We start from the raw sequence: 25,137 nt of genomic DNA on the forward strand, positions 1-25,137 counted from the left end.
AGGGCCTGGGAGCAGAGACACGGCTAGGCCATGGCCAGGTGTGGAGACGAGGCTGGAGGCAGGGCTGGAAGCGGGGCATGGCTATGTGGCGCTCCCTCTCCAATCCCCATGGAGGCTGACCCAGGCCCTGTCACGCCCCCTAAATGTTCCTTTGTGCCTCCCTATGGGGTGCACCCCACAGTTTGGGGCCACTGCCTTGCAGTCTCAGTGAATTAGAGAACCCTTCTCTTTCTGCTGTTGTCTAGGCACTGACGTAAAGTGTTGTCTCACAACCTGTTCTGACTTGGTGGACTTCTGTGCCTCCGCTGAGACCCACTGACATCCATGAGGCTCCACGCAAATACAGGCATACAGCCATACTTCATCATTTATACAGATACTGGTTTATGTTAATATATTTTGAAATCAAATGATTCACTAGGCACAATTACAAGTTTATTATCATTTATATATTGATATATTGTTACCCCCTTTTGATCAGAACAGTTAGCCAATATTCGGGGCCTTGTGGGTTGTTTCCATCAGGTGGAGATACTGATGATAGAATCAGGTATTTATTTGATGCAATCCTGTTTATTTATAAAGAATGTGTACAAAGTCCTGTTTCTCTGAACACAGTAGGCTCAAATGATAGGAGGCTATCTCCTTGCTTACAATTTCAAGCCTTTCCAGCCAGCACTCTGCCCAAGAAGTTCTCTCTTGGCTTTTTCAAGGACATGCTATAAGTTCGTCTCTTGTTACCTCTCATTTCTTTCTGTTCTCCGGCTGTTTTTTGTTTTTAACATAGACACACAGCTGCAACCAAATCAATCCCCAGCCCTAGTGTTTGTAGTGTGTCTAGTCTTTGTGGCTTCCATTGTTTTTTCTATCACTAAACAAAAGTAGGGTAGCCACCCATCCAGGTTATACCCAGAAAGTCCGGTTTTTGGCTTCTGTGTCCAGGTGCCATTTAGGGTTGCCAGGTGCCTGGTTTTCAACTGGAAAGTCTGGTCGACAAGTGGACCCAGTAACCCTAAATGGCACCTGAACCAAAAGTCTGCTTACCATGGGGTGGGGGTAGGTGCTAGGTCATTAACTGCACCAACCCCTGCTCAGTTGGTGCCACCTCCTACCTGCAGGCATGCTCCTTGAGAGGATCCAGTGAGTGACGGGGGGGGGGGCGCGAGCAATGGGGGTGGGGCCTTGGGGAAAGAGGCAGAGCAGGGGTGGGGCCTTGTTGGAAGCCGCAGGGCAGGGTGTGGAGCCTTGAGGTTACCTTTACCAACAATTGAAGAGGTTGCTTGCAACCCTAAACAAAGGGCATTTAATTGTTCCCTCATTTAGCCAGAAGAGAAGGTGGCTAGCATGTCCATCAGCTTCATAGATCAAAAATACACTTTTCTGAGAGCCGCCCAACCTCCAGCATAACAACATGATTGGTGTATACTGTGACATTAGTTTCCCAGACCTGAGAAAAGCTCAAAAGCTTTGTCTTTCTCACCAACAGAAATTGGTCAAAAGAAGATATAACTTCACCCATCTTCTCTATCTAAGGACCATCACGACCCCCTGGGACCATCACGACTACAACACCGCATACAATAATGAAAGATACTGAATTTTAACATCTGAAATGGAAACTCCACGACATGAGCAGTGACACTTATTTAGGTTCCCAGACCTGAAGAAGAGCTCTGTATAAGCTCAAAAACTTGTTTCTCTCACCAACAGAAGTTGGGCCAATAAAAAATATTACCTCACACACCTTGTCTAACTAAATACAGTAATTCTGGGAAAATGTTACTGTGCATCTTACTTAACTGATACCTGTCTCCAAGCTATTTTCACAACATCACTTCATTGTTGGTAGTCAGTTAATATAAACAGAGTTTACTAGCAATAAATGTTTTACTAGACCTCTATATCAGGGGATGGCAACCTCTGGCACGCGGCTCGCCAAGGTAAGCACTCTGGCAGGCCGGGACAGTTTGTTTACCTGCCGTGTCAGCAGGTTCGGCCAACCGCGGCTCCCACTGGCCATGGTTCGCCCTCCCAGGCCAATGGGGGTGGCAGGAAGCGGCGCAGGCGAGGGGTGTACTGGCCATGGCTTCCTGCCACCCCCATTGGCTGGAACAGCGAACTGTGGCCAGTGAGAGCCGCGGTCAGCCAAACCTGCCGACGCAGCAGGTAAAAAAACTGGCCCAGCCCGCCAGGGTGCTTACTCTGGCGAGCTGCGTGCCAGAGGTTGCCGACCCCTGATCTATATTATTACAAACTAAATATTTATTTAAAACACACAAAAATATACAGGGTACGTTTAATAAATAATAATACGAAGGAACAGTAAGACATTATTGCAAATGGAACTGGTAGCATGACCTATAGTTAAGGTTGCTTAACATTTTCCATTGTAAGACTCTGCTTTAAGTTGCTTATGCCTTTGCCAAACTTAAACTGTTTGAGCTGAAATTTTGCTTCAGGTATCTGCCTGAGGTTGAATTTTTGAACCTCTTTCCAAGAATGAGATTAGGAAAAAATTACATTGTTTTGCCCATATTAATTTTTTTTTATTTAATTGAGAAGCTCTAGTTATCATATAATTACAGAAAGTAGCAAAATGCATTCCCACAAATGGGCCAAATTAAAATTCCATAGGCAATGTTAATTCTTCATTTACTAATCTTTGCGTGATAGACTTTTCAACATTTACATTCTTTTAACATATTTATTTTGTATACAAATTTGAGTTAAGTCACTTTTCAAGCAGCCTGATGTAAAGGCATATGCTAAAAATAATAAAATAAAAAACAGTTGTTGAAAAATGAAAAATAAAAGAAAGAAAAACAGGCTTTGAACTAAAATAAATCTAAATCCTAGTTCCTTCTATGACGAAGTATATAGCTCCTTTAGCCCAGATCCTCAAAGGTATTTAGGCGCCTATCTCCCATTGAAATGAAGGGAAATTAGGAGCCTAAATACCTCTGAGAATCTGGGCCTTTAAGACTCCAGGGCAGAACAGTCCTTTTTCACAATGGAGCGAGGTAAATAGCAGGGTCCCCCAAGGATCTGTCCTGGAACCTGTGTTCTTCAACATATTCTTAAATGATCTGGAAAAGCGGGTGAACAGTGAGATGGCAAAAATTGCTGACTATACAAAATTACTCAAGATAGTTAAGTTCTAGGCAGACTGTGAAGAGTTACAAACAGATCTTACAAAACTGGATGGCTGGGCAACAAAATGGCAGATAAATTCAATGTTTGTAAGTGCAAAGTAATGCACATCGGAAAACATAATCCCAATTATATATACAAAAGTATAGGGTCTAATTTAGCTATTACCACGCAAGAAAGAGATTTTGGAGTGGGTATTTCTCTGAAAATATCTGCTCAGTGTACAGTGACAGTCAAAAAAGCTAACAGAATGCTAGGAAACAATAGGAAAGGGACAGATAATAAGTCATAAAATATCATGTCACTATATAAATCCATGGTACACCCACATTTTGAATACTGCGTGCAGTTTTGGTTGTCTCATCTCAAGCAACATATATTAGAATTGGAAAAGACACAGAAAAGGACAGCAAAAATGATTAGGGGTATGAAACAGCTTCCCTATGAGGAGAGATTAAGAAGACTGATTGTTCATCTTAGAAAAGAGACAACTAGGAGGATATGATAGAGGTCTATAAAATCATGAATGGTGTGGAAAAAGTGAATAAGGAAGTGTTATTTACCCCTTCATATAACACAAGAATCGGATCACCCAATGAAATTAATATGCCACAGGTTTAAAACAAGCATAAGGAAGCATTTATTCACACAACACATCGTCACCCTGTGGAACTCATTGCCAGGAGATGATGTGAAGTCGTCTAAAGTATAACAAGGTTCACAAAAGAATTAGGTAAATTCATGGAGGATATAGGCCCCTCAGTGGCTATCGCCCAAGATAGTCAGGGATGCAACCCCATGATCTGGGTGTCCCTAAACCTCTGACTGCCAGAAGCTGGGACTGCATGACAGGGAATGGATCACTTGATAATTGCCCTGTTCTGTTAATTACCTCTGAAACATCTGGCACCAGATGCTGTCTGACCCAGTATGGTCATTCTTATGATCCTAATGACCTCAGACCAGCTGTTCCTCTTTTGCTATTTTTTGTGGGAGGTTGGACTGTAGGTGGAACATAACTTGTGGAAATGAGGAAGAGCTGATTGAGTCAGGAGATGGATGGCAGGAGAGAGATCACTTGATCATTACCTGTTAGGTTCACTCCCTCTGGAGCACCTGGCATTGGCCACTGTCGGTAGACAGGATACTAGGCTAGATGGACCTTTGGTCTGACCCAGTACGGCCGTTCTTATGTTCTTAAGTTATGTTCTTATGAGTTATTTGGAGCTGGTGAAATTTGTTAATCCTCTGGGGGAGCATAAAAAGATTGAGCTCACCTCCTATAGGGAATTTCTACATGCTGAATAACTGTAGGGGGAAAGTATAGCCATATGGCTTGGGCTGTGGTTGTTCCAGAGCAGTCTCTAAAAAAAATAATAAATAAAAATCTCCCAGGAAAGGCAATATTTTATTATTCATGTATGACTAGTTCATGGTGTGTATCTTCTCTTCTAGTTTCATACAAAATGTAGCCCATATTTCCTTCAATCCCTAAAAACGAGAATGTAATGCACTCAACCTAAAATTCACTTTTCTTCTCTCCAGAGACAGAAAGACAGAAATATACATAGCACAATCCTCCCCAGTTTTCAGATCCAGCGCCTGTAATGCCCCATTAGGGTATTAACAACCTAATGATGCTCTCATCTTAGGTGCAGCCCCCTCTATGTTGACAGCCATCTGTCAGAATGGACAGGTTGGCTATTATGTCAGGATGCCAAGCTACTAATATGGTCTTTGTCCACTGTAGGCAAACATCAACTTTAACTCCTATTTTGGAATGGGGGTTGCATGTGAGTAGGATATTGTACTAAGGCAGGGATGGGCAACCTTCGGCCTGTAGCCCACCAAGCTAAGGCCCTGGTGGGCCGGGCCAGTTTGTTTACCTGCCACATCCGCTGGTTTGGCCGATCACGGTTCCCACTAGCCACGGTTCACCGCTCCAGGCCAATGGGGGCAGCGGGAAGCCACAGCCAGCACATCCCTCGGCCTGTGCCACTTCCCACAGCCCCCATTGGCCTGGAACAGCGAACCACGGCCATTGGGAGCCGCGATCAGCCAAACCTGCGGACGTGGCAGGTAAACAAACCGGCCCGGCCCACCAAAGGGCTTACCCTGGTGGACCGTGGGCCAAAGGTTGCCAATCCCTGTACTAAGGTGTGGAAAATGGCATTTTTTTAGCCCGTGGCCTAGTTCTTTGGAAAACTAATGATTATGACAGTTTGAAGTGTATGTTAAAGTATTCATCTTCTTTGACAAGTTAGAAAAAAATTCATCTTTATATAGGGGATGCCAGCCAATGTAGTAAATTGTGGGTTTGATAGTTCTATTTTTGAATGTTAATTTATGTTAAAATGAAGAAGAGCTCTATGTAAGCTTGTCTTTCACCAACAGAAGTTGGTCCAATAAAAGATATTACCTCACCTACACTGTTTCTCACAAAACATAGGAAAAGTTACTTTGTCCTTCAGATAGTTCCCTTTCCCAGGAAAGTCTGAGAGACAACTTACATCTGTGAAGCCACTAAAGTTACAAGCAGTTCCCCAGTCTACACCTTCAAGGGAAGCTACAGACTTCAAAGAGCAAAGTTCTCAATGTGGAAACAGGTAATTCTTATTATGTCAACAGCAGCAAGCCACTCAAGCCTCACATTTCACTTGGTAAAGGAACCACTGCCAGCCCAGGAACAAATACTAACTCTTACAAACATTTATGAGATGGCTGGGAAGCTTTACATAGCTAACATTTGATGTCAAACCCTGAAAAATGAATGAATACATTAGATGACATCCTTAGGTTATAATAATTGTCTGATTACTAGGCCTGTCATCCTCTCCTTAAATTCCAGCCAGATTTTAGCAGCCACTAATCACACAAACTCTGTTGTGTAGAGACAAGTGCATTATACTCTTTGAAAGTCGGTTTTCCTGGTTCTCAGATGATGTGGTTCTAGCCAGACAATGGACACGAAGGCAAAGAGGATAATCAGAATAATGGGATTTTTCATCCTCTCTCTTCTCACACACTGCCAATGCCCCCCGCAGCCAAACACCACGCTGCACTGCCAGCCCCAGGTCTCCACGGAGTCCACTAACCAGGCCTTGGGCCCTTTGCCTTGCCCGGGCGGGGTGTTGCCTTGTTGGGGGAGCGGGGGGGGGGGTCGCGTTCTTGAACCACAAGCGCTACCAACGGTGCAAAAACTGACCTGCCCCGAGATTTATAATAACATCGCGAGAGTTGGTGGCAAATCTGGGCGAGGCCAAACTCATCCCTCTACCCCCTGGGATGCCTCCCCCCCTCCCCCCCGGGGCCAGGACTGACAGCGGGGAGGAGGGGGGACACTGCTGGAGATAGAGCAGGATCTGCGCGTGCGCCAAGGGGGGATCCCAGCGGCCATTTTGCAGCGTCAGTTGGGAAGCGAGGCCTCCCCGGCAGCTGCGCACAAGGGCCGCGCTCGCTCGCTCGCGGAGATCGAGGGGAGCCGGCCGGGCGGCGCAGGCCAATGAGTTAAAGAGCCGCCGCCGCCGCTGCAGCCGCCGCGTCTTGTCCCCACCGGCCGGGCTGCCCGAGCGCACCATGCCGTCCGTGCTGCTGCCGCCCAAGGAGAGCAACCTCTTCAAGCGGATCCTGGTCAGTGAGCGCCCCGCTCGGCCAGGCCGCCCCGGCGCGGGACACCCGCCCTCTCCCAGCCCGTCAGGCCGGTTCCCCCTGGGGCCCGGGAGCAGGTGCGGGGCCCGGGCCCCGTGCGCCCAGTAGCGGCGCTGGCTAGGCTGGAGCTCCCGCCGCCCCCGGGCTCTCGCCCGCTTCCTTCCTTTGTCTAGCGGGAGCCCAGGGCAGAGCAGGCCCGGTAGCCGCTTCTAATGAGGGGCCCGCCTGCCCCCGGCTGGGGGATGTAGCGGGGCCGCAGCCAACGGGCTGACGCGCGGCTTTGTGCCCAGCCGCCTCCGCTCCCCATGGCCGCAGCGCGGGGCGCTCCTCAGCGGGACGCGGGGTCTCCGGGAACACTGGGAACGACAGACGGCTGCAAAGTCTGAAGCCAAATTTGAGAGACTTTCCCCTTGCGTCCTCCCATCCCCCGCCCCCCCTTCTTCTCTGTCTCCACGGAGAAAAAGTTTCGGGTGCCTGGATTTAGGGTTTTGGCTTGGCCCATTTTAAACATACCCGCTGAATTGTGAAAGCCTGATCCGGGTTCAGATTTCAAACATCTCTAGAATTCGGGATGTCTGTTCAGGTGTGTTGCTAATAATAATATCATACACTTATACACCACGCTCAGCTCCAAGGAGGATCCTAAAGCACTTTACAAATGTAACCGATCTATAGGGGCTCACCTCATCCCCGAAATGCAGCTATCTCTGAGCTAGCAACTGACCAAGAACACATGGTATATACTTATAGGGACTAGATTTAAGGTATTACAATGCAGGAATTTTTTTTTCACTTAGTCACATGGTTGAGCATGGCTGGCAGCCTAGTAAAGCAGAATTGGGTTCTCTGCAACATCATTGAAGGGTTTTTTAACGTGTAAGTGGTCAGGGAATCTAGGTTTAATTTGCATTATAAATGAACCATCTCTTGGGTCATCCATTGTAGTTTGTCTGAAATATTTTCTTGGTCTAAGGTATTTAAAATAAAAAAAGTCTTTAGGCTGTTTTGTGTATTAATTATTGTATTTAAAAAAAAACAAACAACCACTTGGTGCAGCTCCCTGGGTGACAGTAACAGAGTTGCAGAGTATGTCTACACAGCTGCTGGGTGATGTGATTTACAGTTTGCATAGACATTAGTGTTGCTAATGGTCTAATCACACAAATTCAAACACCCTTACCCTGCCCCCTTCTCTGAGGCCATGCCCCACTCACTCACTCCATCCTTCCCCCCTCCCCCACTTGCTCTCCCCTACCCTCACTCACTTTCACTGGGCTGGGACAGGAGGTTGGGCTGTGGGCTGGGGTTGAGCCTGGGGCAGGGTGTTGCGGTACAGAACAGGGTGTGGGGTGCAAGCTCTGGGAGGGAGTTTGGATGCAGGAGGGGGTTGGGGTGTAGGAGGGGCTTTTGGGTGCTGGCTCCAGGAGGGGGCTCAGGGCTGGGGAAGGGGGTTGGGGTGCAGGGGGGTGTGGGCTCTGTCCGGGAGGCTCTTACCTCAGGTGGCAGTGCAGTGGGACTAAGGCAGCTTCCCTACCTGGCCTTGCACCACTCCCAGAAGTGGCTGGCACGTCCCTGCAGCCTGGTGGGGGGAAGACCAGGGGGCTCAGTGCACTGCCTGTGCCTGCAGGCACCACCCTTGCAGCTCCCATTGGCTGTAGTTCCTGGCCAATGGGAGCTGCAGAGTTGGCACTTGGGCATGGGGGGGCAGCATGTGCAGACCTCCTGTCTCCCCTGCCCCCCTTCCCGGCAGGGCCACCAGAATTCAGGGGACCTGGGGTCTTCGGCGGTGGGGGGGCCCCTGCTTCGGCGGTAATACGGTGGCGGGGGGTCCTTCTGCTCCGAGACCTGCCACCGAAGTGCCCTGAAGGACCCTTCCCCCACCAAATTGCTGCCGAAGACCCGGAGCTTCTGGGGGCCCGGGCCCCGCAAGAGTTTTCCAGGGCCCCCGGAGCGAGTGAAGGAAAAACTATTGTGGGGGCCCCTGCGGGGCCTGGGGCAAATTGCCCCTCTTGTCCCCCCCCGGGCGGCCCTGCCCCCAGGGGCTGTACAGATGTGCTGGGCACTTCTGGGAGTGGAGCGGGGCCAGCGCAGGCAGGGAGCCTGCCTTAGCCCTGCTGCATCGCTGGACTTTTAGTGGTCTAAAATCTCCAATTGGCTTCACTAGCCTCTGGGAGATAGAGCCCAATTCTGGGATCCTCCCAGTGAAACCAGGAGGATTGGCAACCCTAGTAGACATACATGTGCAAACTCTGTTCAAGCTAGCTCCTAAAAATTGCTGTCTGGCTGTGGCAACACAGCCTGCAGCTCAGGTTAGCCAGCAGAGTGCATATCTGCAGAGTTCTACTTGGGCAGCTAGTCTGAGCCTTGTACTGCTGTGTCCGGACTTACTTTTAGGCACTAACACTAGCTCTGCTCAAGCATGCATGTCTCCATGAGCTGGGAATCATACCTCCCAGCTGCTGTATAGACTTACTCCTACTGTGAACAAAGCTCCAGGAGTTTTAAATTACCTTGTCATCTATACTTGCTCAGAGGAGGTCCACATGTCATGGTGGTAAAACTACTGGCAACCACTAGTTCATTATTTGCTCCTAGGGCATCTGTCTTGCTAGTACTGGTGTTAACAATAGTGAAGATTTTTTTTTTCTTAAGGAATAAGTACAATTTAGCCAAGGCCAGAGTGCTTAACAAGAAAGCAAATCTAAGTGTCTAAGCTTAGATGTGTGCTGTTGATGTGTACTGGCAGGTGTTTCTTGATTGGTTTCTCTTGTCTGCTTTGGCCAGCATTTAGATTTGAAGATTTAATAGTTCTTAATAGCAATTTGCTGCTTACTGTATAGTTATGGTATGTATCTTACTAAGTAATCTAGCACTCTAGCTCTCTTTGCTATAAATAAATTACTAATTTTAGAACAGTTAAGTGATTATTCTTACTAGGAGCAAACAAGTTCATAGTAGCAGTCACTTCCCAATATATCTTGTATAATTAACATTTTAAATTTATAAAATTTTTTAGGTAAGTGCATTTTAGGCAAATTACCACCATTTTATCTTCAAATGTCTAATTATAGATAATCAGATAAAAATAACATGGCAGTTGAGTGAGGATGAATGTTTACCTTTTGTGAAAGGTGAATTGATAATCTACATAGTGATTAATAAGTGATTATTTCCTGAATTCTTATCCACATGCTGCCATTCACTTGTCCAATTGATCTTAATATACTGATATGTTAAAACTCGATTTTTTTTCTTACCCAGTGTTCATTTTTCTATTTTATCCTTGCAGTTGCTCCCAACTAATTCCTTGAAGTATTAATTTCTTCATAGCTTGTATTTTGTACATTTTGTTAATTGGCTTTATTTTAGTATATGCCTAGAAACAATATGTGTATGTTGTGTTAAAAAATGTTCTTAGAGGGTATCTTGGTCATTGTTCTTAATTGCTCTGTTTGTTCTAGTAGCATGTGTGGATTCTATCCTAGGCTACTGCTTTTGGTATATGAGAAGAAACGAGTAGTCCTAGACCAAAAAGCCCAGATTCCCTCCTGACCTCTATCTTGTATGTTGCCTGCAATAGCTTTCTACTTTATATAGGAGGGGTAGGCAACCTATGGCATGCGTGCCAAATGCAGCACACAAGCTGATTTTCAGTGGCACTCACACTGCCTGGGTCCTGGCCACCAGTCCGGGGAGCTCTGCATTTTAATTTAATTTTAAGTGAAGCTTCTTAAACATTTTAAAAACCTTATTTACTTTACATACAACAGTAGTTTAGTTATATATTATAGACTTATAGAAAGAGACCTTCTAAAAATGTTAAAATGTATTACTGGCACGCAAAACCTTAAATTAGAGTGAATAAATGAAGACTTGGCACACCACTTCTTAAAGGTTGCCGACCCCTGTTATGTAGGATTCACTTGAGTTGGAGCAGGGGCGTAGCCAGGTGGAGGGAACAGGGGGAGTGAGGGAAAAATAAAAGGCGCCACTGGCTCCGCGGGTCTTCAGCGGTATTTCGGCGATGAAGCTTCAGTGCTGCCGAAGACACCCGGAGCTAGTGAAGGGCCCACCACCGAAAACCCAGAGCGCTGTCCTGTCAGTAAAAGCCCCTCAGTGGGTGGCGCCTTTTCTTTTTTCTTCACTCCCGGGTGAGTAAAATCAAAAAGGCGCCACTTGTGCTTGGTGGGGGAGTGGCTGCTGCCCCGCTTCCCCCCCCCCCCCAGCTACGCTACTGAGTTGGAATTCCATATTCTGTAGGCTATATCTTTGGCTCAAATAACATCCTTGAACCTTGTCATTTAACCATACTGCGTCGTGTCCTTGTCTTCATACTTCCTCTGTTTCTGCATATGTATTTTTTCTGCAACTCTGGTATTCTCAGGTACCCTCTTTGCAGAGTCTAGGGTTGCACATGTGACCTGTCCAAAAACATCTGGTCAGTTGATGGATCAAATAGTGTCAATGGTCAGCTTATTTTAAAGCACTAACAGCAAAAAAGAGTAAGACTTTATGGTCTTCAGTAGGCATGAGATCTCAGGTTATGCTTAATTACAAAAAGGTTACTTAACTGCATTATTCTAACAGAGACAAATGTGAAACACAATTAAATGAAGTTCTGAAAAAATGGCACCACGACACCTGCATCAGGGCATTCTTGATAGAGTATTTGATGGAGCTCAAATAATAGCTGGTCAGTTAACATTTAACCGTTCAGAATTTTGGGTTCTTCACTTGACCTGTGATTTTTATTTATTTATTTATTGCTGTTTTGTTACTCCTTTCTCTTTTATCTTTTTTTTTTCTTTTTTTCATCCCCTAAAGTTTCATTTCACAGTACTAGTTTTTGGTAGGATTTCTCCACACGTACTGAATCACAGTCATAGTTATGTAATGGTTACTACTTGAACCAATTCCTATGTTACCTAGGCACAAGGGCTTGTCTACTTTGGGAAATGTTATCAGCATTACTATACCAGTATAGTTATCAGTGTAACTTACCGTATGGATGTTATAATTTGCAATAACAGTGGGTTTTTTTTCAGTTTAGCTTAATTTGCTTCAAAAGGGAATTAAGATAAATCTAAAAAGGCCATTGTTGTAAATAAGAGTCTACTTGGAGTTATACTAGTATAACTATAGAAGTTATTTTTTCTATGTAGACAAGCCCTAAGGGGAGAAACTATTAATTTGTATGCTGTAGAATTGTATGAAGAAGCAGTTCTTTAAATGGTTGAGAAATTGCTGAAACTTGTCAGGTGGTGACTTTGTCCAGTTTAGATGCAGGTAGTCAAAGTCCACTATTGGTTTCAGTAGCTACTCCTGAGGGCATTCTGTGCCAAAAAAATTAAAATTCTGCACACACTATTTTAAAATTCTGCAAATGTTGTTTGACAAATAAATATGGAGGTTCCAGCATGGCACTGGGGAGCCTAGACCACTGGCTGCACAGAGGTTGGAGATCATTGTGCAGTCTCCTAAAGTCTAAGACAACTTTTATATACTTTCAGTAGACATACATCTAAAACAGATACTACCAAACAAGTGTTCTGTGAAGCAAGCTCTACTTGTAAATTGTCATTTCATGTCGGAACTTCTAAAAATTTGTCATGTCAGTACACTACTGTTTCTTCATTGTCTGTGAACAATATGTATTTGTGACTAGAATATCTGCATTCAGCATAGCTAAACGGCCTCTAAGCACTTACAGCCAGGTGAAGTTCCCAGAAAAAAGATATGGTGGTTAAAAAGTGGTTTGGAAGTTTTTGACAGAATTGTTTCCAATAGTCTCTGCAGGTTTGAACAGGTTTCCTCTTTCACTGCAATTTCATTAACCCTCAGTTAGTTTCTAGTTATCCCCTACCACTTCCATATACTTGTATTGACTCTGGCTTTTTTTCTATTTCTGGATAATAATCTCTGCTTTCTGGTTTTAGACTCTCAACTTCTAGCCTTACTGTGCATATTATTCTTTGTTTCAAATTGTCGGTATTATGCAACAGCATGTGAGGCCTATGAGAATTATAGACAGGTAGTAGAGACACCAGCTTGGAATCTAGTCAGTTTAAGAAGTGGATGAAAGTATAACGTGTCCCTCTACTGGCTTTTGTGACTTTAGTCTCATTTTCCTTTTCAAAATTTTTGTATATCCTGTTGCTGTTTGAAAGACTCACTCATTCCAAGAAACTGTGACTATACACAAAGTGCTTCATAAGTAATTCAGGATTCTCAAAGGAAACTGAAAAATAGATTACCATGTTATCTTTCTATTACAAGTGTCCTGTCAATACTAAGTTAAAAATACTACTCATATTTTTATTGGTGATGTCCCTTTAACTCAAGGGTACAGTATATAAACTTATTTGTCCAACAACTTAAAGGTAGCTGAACTTGTCTGGGTGCCTTTTTTATTTTTTCCTGGCAGTCATCTGGCATGTCACTGTTTACACAGGTTGTCAGTGCTCAGACAGAAGGGCTCACTAATTAGATGCATTGACCAGCCTGCACTTATCAGGTTAGCCACTTGAATAGCTTCAGGCTTAGAATTGAGCTTAATGTCCAGTTGATTGGATTCAGTGGTCTGTCAATCTTTCAAAACAATGTAGCAAAACTACTTATTTTTCATCATTTCACTTTATTTCCATTAATTGACATCTAAGCATATTGAAAGTTTCATCTGGTCACATCATATTGAGCCAGATGTGTGTAATTTCATATATGCTATGCAGCTTGTTCACAGGAGAAGACTATTTGAAATGTTTGACTGACTTCTGGCAAACTCAATTGTCCAGGGAAAGTGATTCTTACATTGCATCTTTCTTGCAATGTAGATACTGTAAATAAAGATACTAGGCTTGATCCTTTAAATATTTTTATCTATTTAATTGGCCGGTTTCAGTTCTTGGCTCATAGAACAGGAATTACTTATGAAGTTAGCAGTGACTTTTACAACTTCAGGATTTCTTTGGGGGAGGGAAACCACAATTATCAATGGTTTAAAAAAATTCAGGTATAATTACTTTCATTGCTGCTACCACTTCAATTTTGTCCCTGTTAGCATATGTATTAATCTTCAGATATTAGCTGCTATTTGGAAGATCAGATTACAAACTTTCAGTGGTGCATGCAGCATGAAGTGTGAGCTCTAACAGTCCTCAAGATCCTGGCTTTTAAATCATGTTAGAGTTCAAGTGTATGAACATAGGCATCAACTCCACCCCTGGAGCACCCATGGGGAAAAATTAGTGGGTGCTCTGCACCCACTGGCAGCCAAGCTCCCCCCGCCTCGCCTCTCACCCCCCCCCGCTCCTCATCCTCCCTCCCACTGCCCTGCTGCCTAACAGCTGTTTGGCGGCGCTTAAGACTTTCTGGGAGAGTGGGGGAGGAGTGGGGATGTGGTGCGCTCAGAGGAGGAGGCAGGGCAGGGGCAGGGACTTGGGGGAAGATGGTGGAATGAGGGCCGGGTGGTGCAGGGGCGGGGCCAGGGCCTGTGAGTGTTGAGCACCCCCTGGGAACAGGGGAAGTTGGCGCATATATGTGTGCACAGGGGAAGAAATGACACAGGGACATGGACATGATGTGAATTTTCATGTACTTTGAACTGTTATGGCTAGAAACAGATGCTAGTTATCCTTAGAAACCTGGAATTCTTAGTCCTTCTAGTTCACAATATATCTAACAGTAACAGTAAAAGTAGACACTGTTTTTTTCAGATCAAAAGTGCCATTTTGACCGTGGTCCAGGCCTTGAAGTCCTATACCTCAGGCTGATCTTGCAGTATCCAATAGGAGTCTGAGGATATATGTACATTTCCAACTGTGAGACTTTTCCACTAGTAGTGACCATGTGGAAACCTCTTTCAAAGTGGTGTGGGGAGTGCAAGCACCCTCATGTGACACTAAGTGCATTCTCCAGTTACCTTAGTTCCCTTGCTCCCTCTTTAGCAAACACAAAGGGCCCTCTCTCGTAGCTGTCAGACTTCTAAACTTTAATATAGAAATATTTTCTCAAATAAATAGTCCTTAGATCAGTAGTATAGTTTAGGTATAGAGAGAGCTTAAATTCCCTTTTTCCAATCTCCCTCAGGATTGTTGGGAACAATACCTGGCCCTGATCCTCAAACTGGGTTTAAGAAACGTGCGGTGTCTATTCCTGAATTTGGTGTCCAGGACAGAAGTTCAATCTGCCTGTGGAGAGCACACCTAATACTAGTGCACTGTGTGACAAGTACTTGTCTCTTGAAGTTCATGGGAATGTCACATACAACTTCAAGTGCATTTCAGAGACTATGGGTAGATGGTCATGCCCCAGGTCTGAATTTAGCAGAGAGGCTAGAATAGGGGTAGCCAGTTTGAGCCTGAGAAGGAGTCAGAATTTGCCAATGTACATTGCCAAAGAGCCATAGTAATATGTAATGATTGGGGGGAGGGGGTGCGAATGCACACACATCATATAATTTGATCATGTGTATTTTATACATACATAGTTGATAATAATAAAAAACGTATCCTTTTATTTAGTGGGACTTCTGGCAATCCTTGCTTTCAACAATTCCTTTAAAGTTTGGTTTGTGTTTACTTGTGCTCACAGTTCTCTTAAGTGGCTGTCTGTCAAAATGGATTGATGCTTGCACATGTTTTGAGTGTTGAGAAAACAGACTCTCAAAGATAGGTTGAGGCAAACATTGAGATTAATTTTAGGGCTGCACCTCTGATGTTGGGGTATTTGTCCTTTGGTACAGATTTCCAGAAAGTAAGGATCCCCCTGTGTCTTCTGAACAGATTTCAATCTGTCATCTTCCAAAAGTTCTGTTTCCATCTGGGAAGTTGCTTCATCAGTGACTAAAGGGGGTTCAGACAGTCGGCTTCAGCAGTAAAAGGGTCAATCAGAAATGTGAATTGAGGTCTTTTCTACTGCAAATCTTGGAATCTTTCTGTAACAGGGTTGGGACTCACCACTTCAGTGCCTCCTGCTGGTGACTCCGGGAATTAGCTCAGTCGAGTGGAGTGCCCTCTCCTGGTGGTGTCCTGCCCATTGTCTTGCCCTCTGTTGGCGTCTGAGCCCGCATCGCTCTCCAGCTCACGGCGTCCTCTTCTGGACCATTGCCCTCCGGCAGTGCCCCTTAGTCCATCCACACCGGGATGTGTGTGTGTGTGTGAGATCAGCAGTCTCTCTGCGCCCCAGCCACCATGTACAACCACATACCCTAAAGTCTAATCCCTCCAGTCAGGGATCTGGCGTAGTCAGTGATGGCTGCTCCCCATGGCTGATGGGGGGGAAGGGGGAGACCCAGGCCCACACACTACTCTGGGTCCCAACCCAGGGACCCTCTAGTGGCAGCCATCCTGCCCTCCTTCTCTCCCTCCGTCTGTCCACGTCCCTGGGCCTCTTCCCCTTCGGCCCCTTGCACTGGCTAGGCCCTTCCCCTTAGGGCCTGCAGCCTGGCAGACACTGGGCTGGGGTTCCCTTCTGCTCCCCTGGGCCTGCCCAGCACTGCACTGTCCCAGGTGCTAGTCTCCCAACTCTGGAGACAGACCTTCCTCTCCCGAAGGCCTAGGACAGACTCCCTGCTGCTGTTGTGGGCAGCCTTTATATATGGCTGAGCCTGGTCCTGATTGGCTGTCTCCAATCTGGGCCCCGATTGGCTCCCAATAAGCCCTTCTTTTATTGGCTGTTCATCTGCACAGGCCCACTGGCTTGCTGCAGCCTAAATTCTCAGGGAGTGGGGCAGCCACCCCACTACACATTCCTAAAAACTATCCTTAAGGTCTTTAATCACGCTCACATATCTAGTTGTGGTCCATTTTAGGGGTTCTGATGCATCTTCTTTTGATCTGGCTTGAAGTTGTGACATTGCGGGAAAGCATCAGCTCTCCCTCAAGCATTTGTCTGTGAAACAACTGCAGTTTGTTCATGAACTCAAATTCCTTTGCACTAGATCAGACAGCAATTGGAATTTTCCTTGTAAGTCCACTTTTAGTTTATCCAAATGCACAGCGTCTCTGCAAGAAATGCCAAATCTAGAACCCACCCAGGATCTATAAGCTCGGAGTGTATTCTGTTCTCCTCCATAAATAATGTTACTAGTTCCAGGAGCTTGAAAAAATGGGAAATAACTTTACCTCTCAAGAGCCATCAAACTGCGCAGTGAAATGGCAAATAGAGGGAATCATCTCCATTCAGTTCTTCAATTAGATTTTGAAATTGTCTGTGATTGAGTGTGTTTGAATTTGATTCGCTCAATGTGCAAGACAAGTTTCATGACGTGATCAAATTTGAGATTTTTTTTAAATACCAGTTGCTCCCAATGAATAATACAGAATTCCACCAGGAGTAACATTTGCACCAATGTAGGTCTGTGGTGAAAGAAATTGGAGGCATCTAGATATTGAGAATGATCTTAACCATAATTAACCTCTAACTCCACAGGGATATATTGACATGGGATGATGCATTCTTGAGGATACCCTGTATCAATGTTTCTTTAATTGAAGCTGGTAGCCTGCCTTCTTTAAGGGAAGCATTGACAGTCCCCATTATCAGTAGGTCCATTACATCTCCACTGACCATCAGTCATGGCCCAAGTTGCAGCACAAAGTAAAGCATTTGTTTCCTCCTTCTAAGATGTTGCCCTGCCTTTACAAATGGAGACAGTTAGATCCAAATCTGTACATTCTTTGTCACTAAATCACAATTTCCTCCAAACAAAGTACTCAAATCATTCACCAAGTAGAAATAGCTTTTGGCTATCTATGACATGAAACAATTCTGCAGATTAAAATTTGGCAGATGTTACTGTGGAGTAAACAAATCTGTCCTTCCACATAGTAAGTCTTGGGTGCATTGGGGTGACTTCAATCAGAACTGGTTTTATTCTCCTGCTGTACAGGATCTTGTACAAGGTGGACATGCTATATTCAATCCAATTTTAAGGGAGAGAGACTTGTACTTCTGGTGAGATTCTCTCCCCCCCCCGGTTCATGTTCCACTGAATATGGATGTTAACAGCTGGATGCCATGCAGTTTTGTACCACTGTTTTTTGATAGCCCAATCTTAATTTAATCAAATCCTAAATGGTGGAAACCTTGACTTGGACTTTGGTAATCAATATGAACTGAAGACTGAAATTCTTGTTTTCTGATACTCCAGGCTTTTGAGAGATGATAATTATAGGTAAAATCCGTGGAACTGAAATCAGGCACCGGGTGTTTGTTTCAAATGCCTGAATCTCTTCCTGCTTTGTTTCTGTGGGAGTGTGCAGGGGGAAAACATTCCCCAAACGTAGCAGTATTGTTCTACCACCTTGAGGTGACCAATGGGATGCATTTCCAGGATATGCAACAGTGGTAGTTTTCAGGCTGTAACTATCCCACTCAACGGTTGTCCCTGATCCCAGCATCCCTGCAAAGAGAACTCCTCTCCTCCTCCCCCCGGATCCCTGTGCATCTTCCCAGGAAATAAAATGAAGGTACATACCCACACAATCATGATTCTGCCCGTTCTGTGTTGCTTCAGTACACCCATAGTTGCCCTCTGCCTCTGCATTTTTCTGATCAGGAGCTACTTACACCTGTCTTACGCTTAAATAATTAGCCTACTCCACAGAATGAATACCATAGCTACTAAATTTTACAGCCTCTTTGCCCTTATGCGTATGATGCCTCTTAGTATTATACTTTCACTTGCCCATCCTTAAGCAGACAACACTCATCTCTAACCCATCTGTCTACAGTCCCAATGGCAAGAAGACCCCTGTTGGCCTGCTACTGGCATAACAAACATCATAGCATTGAAATGAGGCATATTGGCTCTCTCACTGTATACGTGCAGCTTTTTCCTTTGGTCTCTCACTTGGGGTTCAAGAGAAAAGCTCAGTGTCCTCCAGAGAGGCATGGTCTCTCCATATTACCTCACATCACAGTGCTGTTCGGAAGACCTGTGATTAGCTAATGCCTCTACCATTCGGCATAACTCCACCTAACACACTGGATGCAGCTGCAGTAATTCTTGGTAGTTATTGCCTGCTCTAAGAGGGCAGAGTTAAGGTTGCATCACCATCTATATTTGAACTCTGTTTCCTGGCTTTCAGAAGTTTGTGTTTTGATTAACTAAGTGTTCTAAAAGGGCACAAGATACTACTAGGTAGCATTAACTCTGTGTTAATGATGGTTTTTTGTCAGTGAATAATTGGGAATCTATATACTCTGTTCCACATGAAAATCCATCCACACTCCTACTTGCCGTTCCTGTACCCATGGGAATACTGTAGCTACACCCTATCATATTACTTTCCAAAAATCTATTTTATATTTTGGCAGCACCCATAATGAAACGCAATGGCCAAACACACATGAAGGCACTTCCCTGACTATCTAAGAGAAACAACATACAAAGTGTCATGGGAGCAGAATTAAATAGAGTTTTAATTTTGGTCTGATCGGTGTTTTGTCACTGAAGGATCTGATGAATTATTTTGTATTAGTCTATTTTGATGGACTACTCCTGTTTTAAAAACACTTGCAGTAGTATAATCTGAGCCTCTTTTTTTTTCTAGAAATGTTACGAACAAAAACAATACAAAAATGGGCTCAAATTTTGCAAGATGATCCTCTCCAACCCGAAGTTTGCTGAACATGGAGGTAATTGCATGGCTTGAAAGACTTATTCTTATTTTCCCCCTGCTGTAAGTTATAACATCACTGCTTGTATTTAGTTGTGTATTCCTTAATTAAGCATTGTATTACTGATACCATGAATTATAACATGAAAGGCGGAACCTAAAAGTCCATGTTTTGGCATGCATCGTAGAAACTAGAAGTGGAGATGATATGTTGGTTCATCTGCTCCATGCCTGTCATAGCTCAATAATTCCACACAGTAGGAAAATTCTGTAATTGTAGGTGTGGTACATGATGGAACTTTTCCTGTTTGCCTTGAGAAAGATCACTGTTCTTTTCTTCTCTCTCTTCCCTCCCCCATCCTCCCGACTCCCTAAAATTCAACGTAACTTTTCCTTTTCTTCGTTTTAGGCTATTAGTACTGTTATCTGGGTGGGTTTAAATACATTTCTTTTAAGTACTTACACCCTTCAATATGTTGTGTCCCAGTTGTCTTTGCGTAAATATGTATATTTTTAATTTTCCATCATCTCAGCTCCTCCTACTGATAAATTTTGTTCCCTGAACTCCCTCAAATATGACAGCATCTTCCATGTAACTTGGTGTGCAGGCCTAAATGCATTATTCCTGTCTTCCCAGCTCCATGGCATGATGCATTTGTATTTGAAGCACAAAATCACACTTGTCTTTTATAGTTATCTCTCATTATAAATTTTTTTCTTTATTTCCTGTCCATGGTTGCCACTCTAGGTCTCTCTTCTTACTGGTTCTCATGTTTCTTCTTTTCACTGATTGTAATTTTCATTGTCCTAGAACAGTGGTCTTCAACCTCTGGTCCATGGACCCCTGGAAGTTGCAGACTATGTTGAGCAAAAAGTTATCGTTACCACAGAATGGCGGTTCTTCTTTGAGTACTTGCACATGTCCATTCCAATGTAGGGGTATGTGTGCCCTGAGCACAGTTACTGGAAACATTTCTCTTCGTGGGATCTGATGGGTTGGCTTTGGCACCCTCTAAGGCTGCACATCCATAGCGCCCGTATAAAGGGCACTGCTGACCCCATGCCCCCCCAGTTCCTTCTTACCACCCGTGACGGGCGCTGGAAATAGTCTATGCTGGCACTTGCAAGTCTTCCTCTGTGGACTTCTTCTCTGTATTTCTGAGCATAATTCTTGTTCGTAGTTGGTTAAGTTTCTTTTAGAGTTAGTTTCTTCCATTATCAGCAGTGTTTCTTCCACTCTGGTACCAAGGCCTGCTTCGGTTACCGGGCTTCAAGCCATATGCCTCCTGCAGAAAGGCTATATCTCTGAATGACCCGCAGTCCGGTTGCCTTAAGTGCTTGGTGGAAACTTGCATTTGGAAGCGCTGCAAGATTTGCAGGGATTTCAAACCTCATACTAAAAAGGAGCAGGATGCTAGGCTGAAGTCCATCTTGATGGAAGCAGCACTCAGACCTCCCTTGGACCTGGACCATTCAGACCCCGCACTGAGCACCTTGGTGTCAGTGAGGTGCATACCTGCCACTGTCTGGGAATCATGGCACTGTTCACCATCTCCAGTGCCAAGGAAAAAACCAAAGACAATGCCTGCCAAGTGAAGATGGCCAGGCATGGAAGCTAGAGCAAAGTGCAACTCACGTTGGACCACTCCAGGGCTCCAGCAGCTCAGTTGGCACAGTTAACTCCAGCCCCTTTGCAGGTGCTGTTGAGCTCAGCGCTGGACAATCCATCTGAACCAGAGGGGAAGCATGGTACAGGCACTTTGGCGGTGCCACCCATGCCAGAGGCTTTTGCTGAGGCTAGAGACCTACTCTCACTATTGGTGCTGGTGTCACTGGTAGTACAGCAGTCAGTGGTGTCTGTACTAGGGTGCAGAAGAGACTGTGGCTATCATTTGCAGCTTGATACCGAGGCCCTCGGTACCATCTAAAGGGAAGCTGGCCATGATGGCCCCGTCCTGATCTTCCGCTTGCTGGCATTGGTCACTGGCACTGGTAGGAACCACTCCTTCATGGTCTCCAGACAGACTCCTTCTCCTCAGAGTCAGAGGTTGGGTTGTATGTCTCCTGCTCCAGGAGCCAGCCCCGGTATGCAGGTTGTCACTACCTGGCGATGGGCCAGGACATGCTATCGACTGCTTGGCCTTCTAGCCAGTAGCAGGTGGCTGTGCAGTGGCCTTTCTGGAACCCATGGGCATTTTCCCCAATGCAGGGTCCTTGGTTAAGGCACTTCTATTTGTTGGCCTCTGAGGGAAGAGTGCCGCCGCTTGTTTAATCAGAGCCCGATCCAGGCTCTGGTACTGAGGCTGGTGCTGAGTACCAGGAGCAAATGCCACAGGACCTGGCCTGTGCTGAAAGCTAGGATCAGTGCCTCCTGCTAGTTCAGGCTGCTTCCTCATCTTCCCCTGATGAGGCCGTGGCAGGAGCAGACTTATCGCCCTCCCACGACAACTGAGGCCCATCAGGAGCGTCTCAAAAGAGTGGCTCAAAACCTGGGCATTCAGGCAGAGGAAGTTAAGCAGTCCTCTCACTCTTTGGTGGACATCTTGACTGTGGCGGGCCTGTCAAGAATGGCCCTTCCTCTCAACAAGGCCATCATGAACCCAATAAAGGCCCTGTGGCAGACCCCGGCGTGCCTACCTCCCATGGCCAAGAAGGCGAAGAAGAAGTATTTTGTCCCAGCTCAGGGATATGAATTTTTGTATACCCATTTTCCCCCCTTTTCGCTCCTGGCATGCTTGGTGGTCCCTGCTGCCAGTGAGCGAGAGCAGCAGGGGCCATAAGGGGGGGGGGCCCAAAGCAGAGGAATAGACCTGTTTGAGAGGAATGTCTACTCGACTGGGGGTTTGCAGCTCAGTATCTCTAACCAACAAGCGTTACTGAAAAGATTTGACTTTAACACATGGGACTCTGTGTTAAAGTTTAAAGATTCATTGCCCAAAGAGGCCAGAGGGGAGTTCTCTTCGGTTGAGGAGGGGAAATTGATAGCAAGGACTTCCCTGCAAACAATCCTGGATGCTGTGGATTTGGCTGCCTGGTCCATGGCCTATGCAGTAGTCATGCATAGGAGTTCTTGGCTCTGATCCTTGGGCCTCCCACATGAGGTTCAGGAGAGCCTCCAGGACCATCCCTTAGAAGAGCTAAGTGCCCTCACAGAGCAGACAGACTCCAAGCTCCATGGCCTCAAGGATTCCAGGGCTACTCTGAAGTCCCTGGGCTCATACACCTTGGTGACTTCGGGAAAGCATTATAAGCCTCAGCAATCCTCCTGATTCTTCCTTAGTCCTGCCGAGCTGGTGGATCAGAGGAAGAAGAGCAAGGGCTTCAGGTATAGGTCTTCACCCATGTCATCCTCAACATCAATGCCTGTTCCTCCCACACATTCGGGAGACTCTAAGCAGGCATTTTGATGGGGTGCTCGAGGATGCCGTACCCACCTTAGAAACCTCGGATCCAGCTTACCCTTTGTTTTGCGGACCACTTGTCCCACTTCCTCTGGGCATGGTCCCATATTACTATGGACCGTTGGGTTCTGAGCATGGTAGAAGTGAGAGATACCATCCAATTCAATTCTTACTCCCCCATCCTCCCCAGTCCCTCTTCAGGGACCCCTCTGACGAGCAACTTCTCGCCCAGTCACTCTTACGGGTGTGAGCCATGGAAAAGGATCCACAGAATCTAAGGGGTTGGGGTTCTGTTCCCATTATTTCCTAATCCCAAAAGCCAAGGGAGGTCTCAGACCCTGTCTTCAAGCTGTCGCATCTTAAGCTACCTCAAGAAGCTGAAGTTCTGCCTCGTCTCCTTGGCTTCCATCATCCCCTCCCTGGGTTCAGGGGACAGATATGCCGCCCTCGATTTGAGAGACACCTGTTTTCACATCTTGATTTTTTTTCAGGGACGTAGAAGGTTCCTCAGATTTGTCATGGATCACATGCATTACCAGTTCACTGTTCTCCCCTTTGGCCTGTCGGTTGCCCCATGAGTATTTACAAAGTGCATGGCAGTTGTAGTAGCCTTCTTGAGGAGGCAAGGGGCTGGTCAGAGAACAGACCAGGGCTCAAGTGGAGTCCAGCATACAACTCATCCAGTCAAACTTCCGGAACGGGGATTTACTTATAAATATGCAGAAATCCACCCTTACTGTGGTACAGAGGACAGAATTTATCGGGGCGGTGCTCGACTCTGTCCAGGCCAGAGCCTTTCTCCCAGAAGGGCGCGCTCAAGCAATTATGGTGCTCATAGTCCACTTCAAGGATTACCTGATGACGACAGCTTGGAGTTTCCTGGGTCATACGGCTGCATGTACTTATTTAAAAGCAGCAAAGAGTCCTGTGGCACCTTATAGACTAACAGACGTTTTGGAGCATGAGCTTTCGTGGGTGAATACCCACTTCGAAATATTCATCCACGAAAGCTCATGCTCCAAAATGTCTGTTAGTCTATAAGGTGCCACAAGACACTTTGCTGCTTTTACAGATCCAGACTAACACGGCTACCCCTCTGATACTTGTACTTATTTAGTGCAGTATCTGAGACTACACTTTAGACCACTCCAGGCGTCCCTGCCTTCAGTGTAGTTACTAAACCGCCACCATGTGGGCATGATTCTTATGATTCTTTCCCCGGTTCTTGCCTCACTCAATTGGTGGAGGACCCAATGATAGTTTGTGGGGGCATCCTATTCTCACAGTTCTGCCCATCGCTGTCCCCAGTCTCAGATGCATCAGCACTAGGCTGGGGAGCTCACTTGGGTCCTCTCAGAACTCAAGGCCTTTGGTCCCGGGAAGAGCTGTCTCTACACATCACTGTCAAGGAGCTCAGGACAGTCCGCCTAGCTTGTCAGGCATTTCAGCCTCATGTTACAGGCACAAATGTATCTGTTCTAACATACAACATGACAGCCATGTTCTAGATCCCTGCTCTATATCATGATATAGAGCAGGGAGGAGCCTGTGTTGGGAGGCTGTTCAGTTGTGGGATCTTTGCTTTAGCCCACTTGATTCACCTAGGAGGCCTCCTACATACTAGAAGCACAAAAGGAGTTAGCAGATCACCTCAGCAGATCCTTTTCAGATTGGCATGAATGGACCCTTCACCTAGATGTCATGAAGCTTGTTTTCCAGCAGTCAGGGGCTCCCTAGATCAGTTTGTGACAAGACACAACAGGAAGTGTCACTAGTTCTGCTTTCTGGGTTATAGCTTCGGGTCACACTCAGATGCTTTTGTTCTTCCATGGATGGGTCACCCTCCTATTCTGCTTGTGCACAAGGTCCTGCTGAAGATCAAGCTGGACTGAGCGTGGGTCATTCTGATAGCTCTGGCTTGGCCCCAACAGCATTGGTTCGCCACTTTGCTGGACCTCTCAGTAGTGTTACCAGTCTCACTGATCTGAGGACCATAGTCATTGTCTGCTCCACCTGAACCTTGGATCCCGCTACCTGATGGTCCAGAAGTCCATGGCTAAACTTTGCAGAACTAGCTTGTTTGGAGCAGGTCCATGACATTCTGTAAGGAAGCAGAAAGCCCTCTGCCAGGGCAACTTAACTGGCAAAATGGAAGCGGTTCTCTATCTCATCTTCCCAGAAGTGTTTCATCTACGCGATTGTCACTGTCGTTCAAACAGCAAGGTTTAACCGTGTCATCCATTAGAGTCCACCTGGCAGCGGTCTCTACTTTTCACCCTTGGGTGAATGGCCAATCAATTTTTTTCAAAGAATATCTC

The 25,137-nt window shown here is 45.7% G+C and overlaps 1 protein-coding gene across 2 annotated transcripts in view; it reads left to right on the top strand.

Annotated features, from left to right (window-relative positions):
• Positions 1-6,545: 6,545 nt before the first annotated feature.
• NAA16 (N-alpha-acetyltransferase 16, NatA auxiliary subunit) overlaps positions 6,546-25,137 on the top strand; it is a 99,096-nt gene continuing 80,504 nt past the window's right edge. The window contains exons 1-2 of one of the 2 annotated variants that reach the window (XM_045012663.1): positions 6,546-6,780; positions 19,353-19,437. In XM_045012663.1, coding sequence (XP_044868598.1) covers positions 6,727-6,780; positions 19,353-19,437 — 139 coding nt within the window. In that variant the 5' untranslated portion in view covers positions 6,546-6,726. The remainder of the gene's footprint in view (positions 6,781-19,352; positions 19,438-25,137) is intronic. The other variant, XM_045012642.1, reaches the window with a different exon arrangement.

This window comes from Mauremys mutica, chromosome 1 (assembly GCF_020497125.1).
Source record: "Mauremys mutica isolate MM-2020 ecotype Southern chromosome 1, ASM2049712v1, whole genome shotgun sequence".
Taxonomy (NCBI): domain Eukaryota; kingdom Metazoa; phylum Chordata; order Testudines; family Geoemydidae; genus Mauremys; species Mauremys mutica.